At 51.8% G+C, this 13,063-nt stretch overlaps 1 protein-coding gene across 1 annotated transcript in view; it reads right to left on the reverse strand.

Moving 5' to 3' along the window:
• Positions 1–13,063, reverse strand: part of Fer1l5 (fer-1 like family member 5) — a 52,354-nt gene that overhangs the window by 25,719 nt on the left and 13,572 nt on the right. The window contains exons 9-19 of the mRNA XM_048353498.1: positions 12,585–12,635; positions 11,723–11,753; positions 10,448–10,563; positions 10,135–10,255; positions 9,703–9,755; positions 8,879–8,947; positions 7,089–7,132; positions 6,911–6,993; positions 6,738–6,832; positions 3,883–4,011; positions 1,770–1,947 (exon numbers count right to left, since the gene is read on the reverse strand). Of these exons, the coding sequence (XP_048209455.1) occupies positions 1,770–1,947; positions 3,883–4,011; positions 6,738–6,832; positions 6,911–6,993; positions 7,089–7,132; positions 8,879–8,947; positions 9,703–9,755; positions 10,135–10,255; positions 10,448–10,563; positions 11,723–11,753; positions 12,585–12,635 (970 nt within the window). The remainder of the gene's footprint in view (positions 1–1,769; positions 1,948–3,882; positions 4,012–6,737; positions 6,833–6,910; positions 6,994–7,088; positions 7,133–8,878; positions 8,948–9,702; positions 9,756–10,134; positions 10,256–10,447; positions 10,564–11,722; positions 11,754–12,584; positions 12,636–13,063) is intronic.

Raw genomic sequence — 13,063 nt, forward strand, 5'->3', positions numbered from 1 at the left:
GGGACAGTGCTCAGGCCCTGAGTTCAAGCCCCAGGACTGGCAAAAAAAAAATCATGCCTATTTCTTTGATGAGTAGATCTGGAAAAAGCAAACAAGAACTTTTTTTAGGTGATTGACAAATTTATATATTTTAAACTGGATGATAACTTCCTGAGAACTCAATCCCTTAAAAAAAACTTTTTTTTGGTTGTGGGAGTTGAACTCTGGGCCTGGGCTCTGCCCCTGAGCTCTTCAGCTCAAGGCTAGGGCTCTACCATTTGAGCCACAGAGCCACTTCTGGTTGTCTGGTGATTAATTGGAGATAAGAGTCTCATGGACTTTCCTACCCAGGCTGGCTTTGAACCACAATCCTCAGATCTTACCCTCCTGAGTAGCTAGGATGACAGGTTTGAGCCACCAACGCCCAGCTTTAAAAATTTCTATTGTTATTATAAAAGTGATGTTCAGTGGGGTTACAGTTACATCAGCACATTTCTTTTTGGACAGTGTCACCCCTTCCCTCCCAGTTTTTTTCCTCCCATCCTTTCCCACAATTTATATGGTTCATTTTAAATATAGTGTCTGATGAGTGCTATTGCTGCATTTGTTCACCCTTTGTCCCTCCATTTCTGTTTGGGAATTTAATTCTCTAAACAGTGCATATGCATATATATGTTATATACTTTTCACAGGCAAACTTTATAGTATGAAAACAATTAGAAGATTACATTAAATGAAATAAGCTGGTCACAAAGAATCACATATTGTTGGATTCCACAGACAGGAAAATGTCTTAGACTAGGAAAATCTATGGAGACAGAAAGTGTATTAGTGGTTGCTTTAGGCTGAGGAGAGGAAAGAGAAGTAGAGACACTGCTAGTGGGCCTGCGGGTTTCTCTTTATGGTAAGGGGAATATTCTACAATTGATTGTGGTGATGGTTGTACAACTCTGAAAACCCTGAAATCCATGGGATTTTATGCTTCAAATGGGCAAATTGTATGTTATGTGAGTTGTAGCTCAACAAAGGTTTGTGTTTTTTTTTTTTTGGTCAGTCATGGGGCTTGAACTCTGGGCCTGTACCCTGTCCCTGATCTCTGCAGCTCAAGGCTAGCGCTCTACCACTTGAGCCACAGCCCCACTTCGCATTTTCTGCTGGTTAATTGGAGATAAGAGTCTCATAGACTTTCCTGCCTGGGCTGGCTTTGAACCTTGATTCTCAAGCCTCCAGTCTCAGACTGAGTAGCTAGGGTTACAGGCGTGAGCCAGCAGAGCCCGGCTCGTCTCTCGGTTCTGCTTCTGTAGGTCCGGGTGCAGTGTCCGGATGGGGCTGAGGTGCCGGCCTTCAGAGGCGCCCCATGTTCATGTCTAGTTGGATGAGGGCATGAAGGGGCTCAGTGGACGGGTGGTTGCTTGTCTGGGAGAGTAGAGGGGTTGGCGTCGAATGACTGAATGGATGGATAAGTGGACCAATGGACGGACAGAGTGGAGGCAGGGTGGGTGGCGGTTGGGTGGATAGAGGGAGGAGATGGTTCTGGGTGAAGGGGAGATGATGGAGTTGGGGAAAGCTGCAGTATAGATAAGGACTTGAAGACCGAGATTCAACTCGAGTTCACCACCTACCAGCTATGCAATATCTGGCAAGTGACTTCTCCCTGAACTCTGTTTCCCCTCCCATATGAAATGTGAGTAATTAATGTGTCGTTGTTCCCTAAGCTCTCCTTGGGAGAGCCAGCTCAGAGTCCGGCATGCAGCGACGGTTCTCTACTCTCTATTGAATCTGATTCTTACCGTCATATATCACCGGGCTGTATTGTGTCGTTGAGACTAGAGGCTTGTAGTTCAGGTCCATCTTGTTCCCGTAGTGGCCCATGCTGACCTCGAATTGGATCAGATTCTTAAATTTGGGCATCATGGTGCAGGAGAGGAAGACGACGCACAGCCCGTACTTTTGGCGGTTCTGCTGTTTCTACAACAACACCCCCCACGTTCCCAGGACGTGAGACAGGCCAGGAGAGGAGCAGGAAGCTACCGTCCACGTCCATCTGTGCTTCCCCTCGGGATGAGCTGCCCCAGCCCTGAAACCCCCTCACACGCCCGGCTGGCGGCTACCGCCGCTCCCAGGACCCCCCCACTGTCTGGCCTGCTCCCCCCAGCCGGCTCTGGGCGGGCGGGAGGGCTTCTCTCCCGGTGAGGCTCGTCGCTGGGCTGGGCCCCCTTTCCCCATTCCGGGAAGAGGTGCCTCTTCCTCGGTGCTTAAAGCCCCTCCTCACAAGAGGCACCGTGGACAGGATGTGTAGCTGAGGGCCCCCCTCCCCCTGCCCACCTGCCAGCCCGCCCACAGACGGCTGCTCATCTTCCCGGGGAGGCTGCTGGCTGCCCCTTCCCAGGCCTCTGTCCACCACATCAGCTCCTCCCTCACGTCTGGTTTGCACTCTGTTCACTATCTCAAGTCTCACCAGTGTTTCAAACCCAGCCCTCTGCCTGGATCCTGTAGTCCACGCTGCAGTCTCAGCTTCACTGAACACGAAGCCTGGGAGCACTGAGCGATATCCCAGGCCACCCGAGGCAAACAGCTACGTGCGAGCCCGGCCCCTCCCGCAGGCCGGGCGTGCGGCCTGGGCCAGCCACGCAGCTTCACCGGAGGCCCCCGAGCAGCGCGTCCAGGCCAGACAGCACGCCGCAAAGAAACTGAAAGGGGGAAGTGGAGCGCCGGCCTCGCGTGGAGACGCAGACGAGGCGGCCTGCCCTCGGCCTCGAGTGGAGACGCAGACGAGGCGGCCTGCCCTCGGCCTCGAGCGGAGACGCAGACGAGGCGGCCTGCCCTCGGCCTCGAGCGGAGACGCAGACGAGGCGGCCTGCCCTGGGCCTCGAGCGGAGACGCAGACGAGGCGGCCTGCCCTCGGCCTCGAGCGGAGACGCAGACGAGGCGGCCTGCCCTCGGCCTCGAGCGGAGACGCAGACGAGGCGGCCTGCCCTCGGCCTCGAGCGGAGACGCAGACGAGGCGGCCTGCCCTCGGCCTCGAGCGGAGACGCAGACGAGGCGGCCTGCCCTCGGCCTCGAGCGGAGACGCAGACGAGGCGGCCTGCCCTCGCGGGGCGTCTCCAGCGCCGCTCCTCTCCGCGCTCTCCTTCCACCCCTCCCTCCTCTCCCTTGCCGGGTGGAAGGTCCACCTCCCCTGACCTGCTTCCCTTCAGAAAAGCCGCTCCTGACCACCTTCTCACCCGGGGCAGAAAACGGACTCCTCCCACTGCGAGGGGGTGACTGTGTCCTCTCCTCCGCTGAGGCCGTCTCCCCATTTCTCTCAGGAATTGATCCACGTCCCTCAGAATCCCTCACAAAGCCTCCAGAAGAAGGCACAAATAACTCCCTCCTGACCTAGATCGCACATTTCCTGAACCGGAAACCCAGCCGGGCGCGGGTGGCCGCCCGGGAGGCCGAGCGCCGCGGACCCCTGCCCGAAGCCCCGGCACAGAGCCTGCGAGACTCTTATTTCCAATGAGCACCCAAACGCCGCACGTGGAGCTGTATATCTCAAGTGGTAGAGTGCTAGCCTTGAGCAAAAAATAAAAGTAAAAAAGATACATTTTTTAAAAACTCAGAGACAGCACCCAGGCCCTGAGTTCAAGCCCCAGGATTGGCACGTGCGCGACACACACACACACACGCACGCACGCACGCACGCATGCACACGGAAACCTTGTCTTTACCAGGTGTCTGGACCATAAGAGCTGGGGTTGGCATGGCATGCAGGCCCCAGGAAGACCTTTATAAACACGCAGGCGTCGGTGAAGCTTCCTACACACCCAACAGCCGGCTGCACCAAGGCCTCTTGCAGTGTCAGATCTAGGACAGGCAGGAGGACTCGGTCCTCGCCACCCGTTACCTGTTTTCTGTGGTTACCTCTATCTTGACCACTTCCTGGGAGAGATCTTTTATTGTGGTGTCTTGATGGAACTTGACTTGGGTGGTTAACTCCAGGAAGACTCGGCCTCGATAAGCTAGACCATCTCTAACAGTGTCAGGAATGCACTGGGACAAGAGAGGAAAATGGAGAGAAAAGAGAGTGGGCAAATCTCCCAAAGTCACCCACCACAGCAAAGACAAGGACATCCAGTGACCACCTGCCGGGACATGGCTCCAACCAAATCCCAGGGAATAGCTCCAGAGACCCCAGACTCCTCTATGCTAGAAGCCCTTTAGCCCGACCCTTCGCCAGCACCCTTAGCACCCACCACTGGTGACCATTCCATTTGCCAGACAACATAAAGGACTTTTTTTGTGCTGGTCCTGGGGCTTGAACTCTGGGCTTGGGTGCTGTTCCTAAGCTTCTTTTTGCTCAAGGCCAGCACTCTACCACTTTAGCCACAGCACCACTTCTTTTTCTGTGATTAATTGTAGATAAGTGTCTCACAGACTTTCCTGCCCTGGCTGGCTTTGAACCACGATCCTCAGATCTCAGCCTCCTGAGTAGCTAGGATTACAGGTGTGAGCCACTGGCATCCAGCTCAATGAAGGACATTTTTCATAGCAGGTGGGGGATTGTGATAACTAGGGAGGGCCCCCAGCCCAGGGGCTGTGTCCCTTGTCATCAGTGATTGGTTCAAGGACAGCACACACGATCAAAGGAGACCAATCACAGGGCTTCCTTGGCTTTGTGGCCAGGTTCCTAGTCCTGAACCTCACTACCCCAAGTAGAGAAGGATGTGAAGAGCCCAAGATAGGAGAGAAAACAGAGTGAGAAAGCTTTCTAGTTGTGATCCTCTAGGGCTTGATACCTATCGCTCTTCTTCACTCAGAATCCCTCCCTGCCTCCTTCTCTAGGTATTTAAGACCAGAAGCATAGTTATCACATTGGGATCTATGTAGTATGGTATGAAATGGCTCCAAGATACTTCTCTCTGTGGGGCTCAACAGTCTGAACTCTAACCTTTCAGTCCTTCTCAAATACCACCAGCTGCTATGGATTAGAGTTCTCAAAGCCCTGGTGCGGCTTTAATAAACTTTTGATTCAATGCCAGGCTTCTAAGAGCTATGTGTAAAATAAAAATGATTCTGACAATTTGAGCTTGCCCATAAGTGCAAGTACATACAACTTGGTGTAACATGTTTGTCTACCCAGAGTGTTTTAGTTTAGTTTTTGTTGTTAACTTGAGACGAGGTGGGCTGGGAACGTGGCCTAGTGGCAAGAGTGCTTGACTCGTATACATGAAGCCCTGGGTTCGATTCCCTAGCACCACATATATAGAAAATGGCCAGGGGCTGGGGATATGGCCTAGTGGCAAGAGAGCTTGCCTCCTATACATGAGGCCCTGGGTTCTATTCCCCAGCACCTCATATACAGAAAACGGCCCGAAGTGGCGCTGTGGCTCAAGTGGCAGAGTGCTAGCCTTGAGCAAAAAGGAAGCCAGGGACAGTGCTCAGGCCCTGAGTCCAAGGCCCAGGACTGGCCAAAAAAAAAAAAAGAAAATGGCCAGAAGTGGCGCTGTGGCTCAGAAGTGGCAGAGTGCTAGCCTTGAACAAAAGGAAGCCAGGGACGGTGCTCAGGCCCTGAGTCCAAGGCCCAGGACTGGCAAAAAAAAAAAGTTGAGACAAGCTCTTGCTACATAGCTCAAACTGGCCTCAAACCCACAGTCCCTCTGCTGCAGGCTACTGGGATTACCTGTATGGGCCATCACATCTGACCTGCTAAGATTTCTTCACACCTCAGTTTACATAAAACAAAACCTTTTCTCCTCTGAATTCTCTTGCTTCTTCTGGAAGCTTCTCTAAGCAGCCTCCTGATACATCACCATTTTGCAACCATTCCTCATAATATTTACTTTTTTAGATGTTTTTTTCCTTGTCCGTTGTGGGGCTTGAACTCTGGGCCTGGGCGCTGTCCCTGGCTTCTTTTGCTCAAGGCCAACACCACCACTTGAGCCACAGCGCCACTTCCAGTTTTCTGGTGGTTAATTGGAGGTAAGAGTTTTGCAGACTTTCCTGCCCAGGGTGGCTTTGAACCATGATCCTCAGATCTCAGCTTCCTGAGTAGCTAGGATTACAGGCATGAGCCATAAGCACCCGATCCTTTAGATGGTTTTTGTAGGTTTTCTTCCTTGTGGTGGTAGAGTTTGAACTTAAGCCCTTGAGCTTCCTAAGCAGGTGCTCTGCCATTTGAGCCACTCTGTCAACCTTTTCTTGTATTGGTTTATTTCAAGATATCTGACATAAGCTGTGGAACCAGAAAAGAATAAATGGAGCACTGAAGACAGTCACTGAGGAAGTGGTATTGAGATGAAAGGTGTGTGTGTGTGTGTGCACGCGCACGCATGTGCGTGTGTGTACACGTCCATGTGTGTACTAGTCTTAGGGCTTGAGCTCAGGGCCTGAGTCTGTCCTGTGGCTTTATCTCTGAAGGCTATCACATTACCACCTGAACCGCAGCTCCCCTCAATGGTGGATAGCCGGAGCTGAGAGTCTCACGGCCTTCCCTTCCAGGACTGGCTTTGCACGTCGATCCTCACTTCTCAGCCTCCTGAGTAGCTGGGATTGTGGGGATGAGGCACTGTTGCCGGGCTCAGGTTTTTCACAAGTGGAACAGACATGGCCCAGGTAAATGTGGCAAAGCACAGGCTATTCCCAGGTCTCCCATTCTCTACTGGAGCATGAGGGACAGAAACAAGGGTTGAGTCCTCCAGGAGCACTTCCCAGAAGCTAGTGCTCTCCAGAGGCTGGCTCTGATCTCCACTGTCCCCTCGGTGACATGAGAAGCTTACAGCGTCTTCCTCCTGGATCCTGAAGGGAGCCTTTTTACCCCCGTGGAAGACCAGAAAGCTGGGGCCGAAGCAGGGCAGGAAGCCAGAGTACAGTCCTGGAAGGAGAGGGGTGAGCGGTGGCGTGGGGTGCGGGCGAGGAAGGCGTGGGGGGAGAGGTCCCAGGCCCTGCTTGCCTTCGATCTCCTCGCCAGTGGACGAGATCTGGTTGAGGAACAGACTGGCAGTGCCGATTTCTTCCTGGCAGTCCCTCCTGGAGCTGGAGAGACACACACCCTGCAGGCCGCGCCCCGCCCCAGGCCTGGCTTCGCAGCTCCTCCCCGATGTGGGCTTCGCCTCTAACCCATCGCTCACCAGTCCAGGAGTCTGAACCTGAGGTAGCTGGAGAGGCAGGGCAGCTGTAGGGGCAGTGGGGCAGCCATGAGTACACACTGGGCGCCGAGCGTTTGCACACACTCTAGAACAACTGTTACTGTGAAGGCGGTGTGCTGGAGGGCTACAGTTACATCCACCCGGTAATGAGTGTGTTTAGTTTTGAATCGTGTCCTCTCTTCCCTCATTTTCTCCCCGTTTTTCCTTCCCGGCCCCCTCCCTGTGGAGCAGCTAGCACGTCCCGGGGCCAAGGCTTGCCTGTGCTGGTTACGGGGCTTGAACTCGGGGTTTAGGTACTGTTCCCTGCTTTTTTCTCATATACCTTAAGTATAGCTTTGCTTCTCATCTTTCAGCTAGAGTCTCGAGTGTCTGCCTCGGTTGGCTTCTAGTTTGTGCTTCCCTCGTGGCCAGGATAATAGCCAAGAGTCAACTTGCCTGTTTTATTGATTGTGATGGGATCTTGCTAAGTTCCCCCCCCCCCCCAGATTGGCTTCAAACTGCCATCCTTCAGATCCCCGCCCAGAGTAGCCAGGATTACAGAACAGCCCCTCATTCTCATCCTTTTGTTCTTAAACCAACCATGTGCGACAGTGATATGTAGAGCACTGCTTAGAAGATAAGAAAATACACAACTTAAAATGAGTCTTTTCAGGTGTGTTTTGTTTTGGCTTTGGTGGTAGCTCGGGACCCCTAGTTTCTAGGCAGGCAGGCCGTCTATTACTGAGTCACACCGCCAGCTTTTTTTGGTTGTTACAGATTATTTATTATTATTATTATTTTTTTTGGCCAGTCCTGGGCCTTGGACTCAGGGCCTGAGCACTGTCCCTGGCTTCCTTTTTGCTCAAGGCTAGCACTCTGCCACTTGAGCCACAGCGCCACTTCTGGCCGTTTTCTGTATATGTGGTACTGGGGAATCGAACCCAGGGCCTCATGTATACGAGGCAAGCACTCTTGCCACTAGGCCATATCCCCAGCCCATTACAGGTTATTTTTGAGATAAGGTCTTTCTTCCTGCCTGGACTTTGATCTTCCTGTTTTAGGTTTCCTGTTGAAGCTAGGATAATATGGGAGCCATCACACCCAGCTATTGGTTGGGAAGGGGTCTCCTATATTAAAAAATAATTTTATTGTTATTAAGGTATTGTACAGAGGGGCTATCATTTCATAGTCAAGTAATGAGTACATTTCTTTCTTTTTTTTTTTTTTTTTTGGACAATATCATTAACTCATTCCTTTCTTTACTTTCCCCAGGTTTCCCCCTTCTCATACATTTTTGTCCCTGAGTTGGCCTGGAACCATGCCCACCCCTGCCCCCCCTCCCCCCAATCTTAGCCTCCTCAGTAACTAGGGTTATAGGTGCGAGCCAGCAGCAGCCAGCGGTTCTCTTCTCATGTGTATGAAAGGACACATTTACATTCTCCGCAAAGTTCAGGCATATGGGCCACTCATCACTTAATACTGGGTAAAGTAAGGCTTTCTCTAATATGTTTTTGTGCTTTGTGCACGTGTGTGTGCCCGGGCTGCGTGTGTGCGTGCGTGAGTGTGTGTGCTGATTCTGGAACTCGGGGTCTGGCTGCCGTCCAGCACTCTGCCACATGAGCCAGAGTTCCACTTCCAGCTTTTTGGTGGGCAGCTAGAGATGAGCGTCTCACAGTTGTTCCTTCCCGGGCTGGCTTTGAACCACCCTCCTCCGATGTCAACCTCTGAGTAGCTAGGACTGCAGGAGCAAGCCGCTGGCGCTCTGTGTGTTCTTAGGTTTCTTGTGCTCCTACCTGAATCTGGAAGGTCAGGATCTGATTCCATATGGGGTTGTCGCTTTTCGTCCACGTATGCGTTCTGAGCTGCAAACATCCCAATGTCGAGTCAGTGCCAGCCGCCCCTTCCCCCGCCGCCCGCCTGGCTTTCCGGCCTCCCTGCCTGGCTAGCCCACAAGGTGGCTGCTGTTGTATTTGTTTGTCCTTAGGTGGTTTCTAAACAAGCTCAACTTCAGTACTTTGGTTACTCCAAGTACTAGAAAACTCGAAAGTGTTTGCTAGACCGAGTCCTCACTGGGCGTCCTGTTTTCTATGTGTTGGAGGTGGAACCCACAGTTAGGAAAGCACGGGCCACTCAACCACGTCTCCACCCTTCAGTTGTTGAATAGATATGGCTGGGGCTGCTAATGTTATTATATGAATGCTTACATGTAGATTTTGTTAAATTCTAAGATCCCATAAGCAAAATGGACAAAATCATAGTCAATAGCAATCGCATGCCCCTTTCAAAACCCACCAACCGGCTTAATCTTTAAACCTAGCCTTAGCCCAAGCGAGGAGATCACAAGTGCACGTGTGTGTGTGTGTGTGTGTGTGTGTGTGTGTGAGCCCAGGAAGAAGTATGCACTCCCAGCTCGCTCACTCGTGGCTGACACCCCAGTCTAGCACTTTGCTGGCTAGCTGGGGGTGGGGTCCCCAGACTTTTCAGCCTGGGCTGGCTGCAAGCCACTCTTCTCCAGACCAGCCTCATGAGCAGCTAGGACTGCAGCCAGGAGCCACCGGCATCCCGCTACTACTTTGTCTCGGCGCCATATTCTGTTGGTCTTACTTTTTACACTTACCTTTTCCCCAATTATTTCCACCTCTAGTGCGGGATTGGCTGACTGGTATTTCTCTAAGAAATTAAAAGACTTCTGAGACATCAGCACCCCCCCTCCCACTCAGCTTTAGCCCCCTCCTCCATGATTTAGTCTGGCTCTCCCTGGGCAGCCTTGTCTTCAGGTAACCTCTGTTCCTTCTGTGACAAGCTGGTCTCGGGACCCGGGCATCGAGAGCTGAACCTCCAAGCCAGCTCGAGGGCATGGGGTCTATTTGAAAGGGTGTCCGTGGACACTCCTAATGCAACTCTTGGTGGGTTTGATTCTCACCGAGTCCCATCCGGAATCTTCGGGTAATCTCAGAGCATGGGGACGCCCCTCCCCCACCTGGGGAGCGAGGGCGCCTTGCGTGGGGAGCCTCAGAGTCGCCCTCCCCGGCCCCCGGCCCCGACTGACTGAGATGCAGGTCCTCCGCACAGTAGATGAAGAGCTGGAAGTAGGCCAGGTTGATGGGGACTGCGGTGGACTTGAAGATCTCCACCTCCGAAGCCGCCCTGTACGGAAGCTTCTGGTCTACCTGGAGAGACCAAGAGCTGGGTAGGGTCGAGTCAAGGAGAGGCCGTGGCCAAGGCCACCCACCTCCCCACAACCCCACCATGACACAGAGGACGGAGGGGAGAGTGGCCCGACCAATGGCCACGTGAGAGTCCAGGCCGAGCCCCAGGAAGCCGGCGAGGGGGGAGATGCCACGGGGGGGGGGCAGCCTCACCAGCTCCTGGTCTCCCACGCCGAGGGCACACATGGTGACTTTCAGGTAGCCTTGTACACCACTGCCAGGTTTATTTGGCTGGCAGAGGCCCAACCATTTCCTTAAAAGTGTGCGACCTGGATAGACAGAGGGGCAGTGGGGACCAGCTGCTGGTCTCCATAATTTCCCCCTGAAACTGGCCTTTACTTCTGGGGAGATGGAAACATTTCCTGAACATTCTGGTTCCCAGCCAATGACAGAGAAAAACAAGAGTCACTCCTGCCTGTAGGCAACAATACTGTACTCACCGACTGCCACCTGTCACTTCCGGTGCCTTGAGACCCTTCTTCCCACCTTGCAACCTACTGTTGTAGCCGGCCGATGTGGAGACAGACACTACAGGGGCCAGTTTCCCCACCCCCAAATCCAGACCTCAGCCTGGTGGGATGTGATGGCCAGGTTAGGAGGGGACCTCCACTTAAACATCAGCCTTCCTTACGAGAGTGGCTAATAGAGGCTGAGATGTGTGGGAAGAAGGGAGGAATGATAAGTGCTTAAAGTCCTGGGGCTTGAACTCAGGGCCTGGGCACTGTCCCTGAGCCTCTCTGTGCTCAAGGCTAGTGCTCTAGCACTTGAGCCACAGCACCACTTCTGGCCTTTTCTGTGTATGTGGTACTGAGGAATTGAACCCAGGGGCATGCTAGGCAAGCACTCTACCACTAGGCCACCTTCCCAGCCAATACTTCTAATACATATGTGCATATGTGTATATGTATATGTATACATATATCCAATACATATGTCAAATTATAAGCTGTCAATTAAAATTTTTTCCTATACTAGTCCTGGGGCCTGCGTCTGTTTTGCTCAAAGCTAATGCTGTACCTTGAACCATGCCTCTACTTCTGGCTTTTTGGTGGTTTTTTGGAAATAGCATCTCATGGACTTTCCTGCCCAAGCTGGCTTCAAACCGTGATGCTCAGATCTCAATCTCATGAGTAGCTAGGGTTACAGGTGTGAGATTTGTGCCTGACTAATATATTTTTTTTTTACTTTCTAATAGTGGCCTCAAAACATAGAAATGCAGTGCAGGGTTGTAAGGAAAAGTTAGATTTATTCCTAAAGTTTTTCAGAGAAAGATGTTATTATTACAAAGTAAGATTAAAAACCATAAAGTACAGGAAAATTGTCAAGTACAGAAATAAGAATAACTCATTCCCTTTTCTGCTGGGGATTCTGAGTTACTTTGATCCCCACTATGATTTTTCTTAGAAGATATTTACAGCTGTTACCTACCTGGAAGATGGTAGATAAACCCAATATCTGTCTGAAAATGCAAGAGAGGCGTTAGGATATGTTATTTCACAGATCTTAATTTTCCCCAAAGGCCTCTATGTTTCAGGGCTTGGTCCTCAGCTTGGCACTATTTGGAGGTGGCAGCTCGTGGGAGGTTTTAGGTCACTGGATTGTGGTACTCCTTCCTCTTTCTTGCCTCCTCTTCTTGCCCATCAGCAGCTATTCTGCTCCACTACACGTTTCTACCATGATGTGCTGCTCCAGGCCCAAATCAAAGGGGTCAGCTGACATGTGTCGCACGTGTACTAGGCAAGTGTTCCACCCCTTGAGCCACTCCCCTCGCCTTTTTCTTCTACAGTCTTGTTTGCGAATCGTGTTAACTTTGCCTAGGCTTGCCCCCAACCATAACCCTTATACGTCTGTCTTGCAAATAGCTGGAATTATAGGCATGCACCACTATGCCCAGCCTCAGCCTCTGTTTTCCCAAGTTACTTTTTTTGTTTTTCCTATTCTGTCCTCTTTGGATTTCTCTAACGGTTTGGTTGGCCTTTTGGGATCCTCCTTTCCCACCTTTGAAAACAGCATTGAACTGTGTTCATGGTATAATGCATTTGGATAACTCAGCATGATGCCCACTGTACTCCTCACAATGACCTGCATGTCGGCTATATTACCACCCCCATCTTACAGATGAGGAAATAGGGGCTCAGAATAACTTGTCTAAGGCATCCAGCTGTGAGGTGGACCCACATCTGGTTTTCTGTGGGAACACGCAAGTCCTTTCCCCACTCGGGCATGAAGCGCACCACCCTGGGGCTCTACAACGGCTTTGCCCGGGCCTCTTCCTTTCCACAGGGCTTACTTGAAATCTCCCAATCTCTGCTTCGTATCTCTTTGCTGAGGAGTTCAACACCTGCAAGGAAGTTTCCAGAAAGATCTTCGTTATCATTATCACCCTGATTCTCCATCCTCTGTGACCCTGGCTCACACATACTTCCATACTTTTTCTCATTTACTAATTGTCTAGTTTACTCTTCAGAGGAACCCCGGAAGGCTTGGATTTTTAGTTCCGTTTCTTTGATGAGGAAATTGGCCACAGAGGCTAGTTTACTTGCCCAGATCAACACTACGCAAGGTGTTAGAACCAACTTTCTCCGTTACGTATTGTCCTCGTTGTTTCCTCTGTGTGCAGGGCCCAGGAACATCCAAATGCATGCAGGGTGAGAGGCCTCTTGCTCTCCTCAGCCTGAGTGCACAGCAGGACGTGCTTGTCACTCAGTAAGGACATGCTGACCATTGTGACTGCACCCTCTGGTTGGGAGCTGGAGCATTCCACTCCAA

The sequence above is a fragment of the Perognathus longimembris genome, chromosome 8 (genome assembly GCF_023159225.1).
Source record: "Perognathus longimembris pacificus isolate PPM17 chromosome 8, ASM2315922v1, whole genome shotgun sequence".
In the NCBI taxonomy this organism is placed as follows: domain Eukaryota; kingdom Metazoa; phylum Chordata; class Mammalia; order Rodentia; family Heteromyidae; genus Perognathus; species Perognathus longimembris.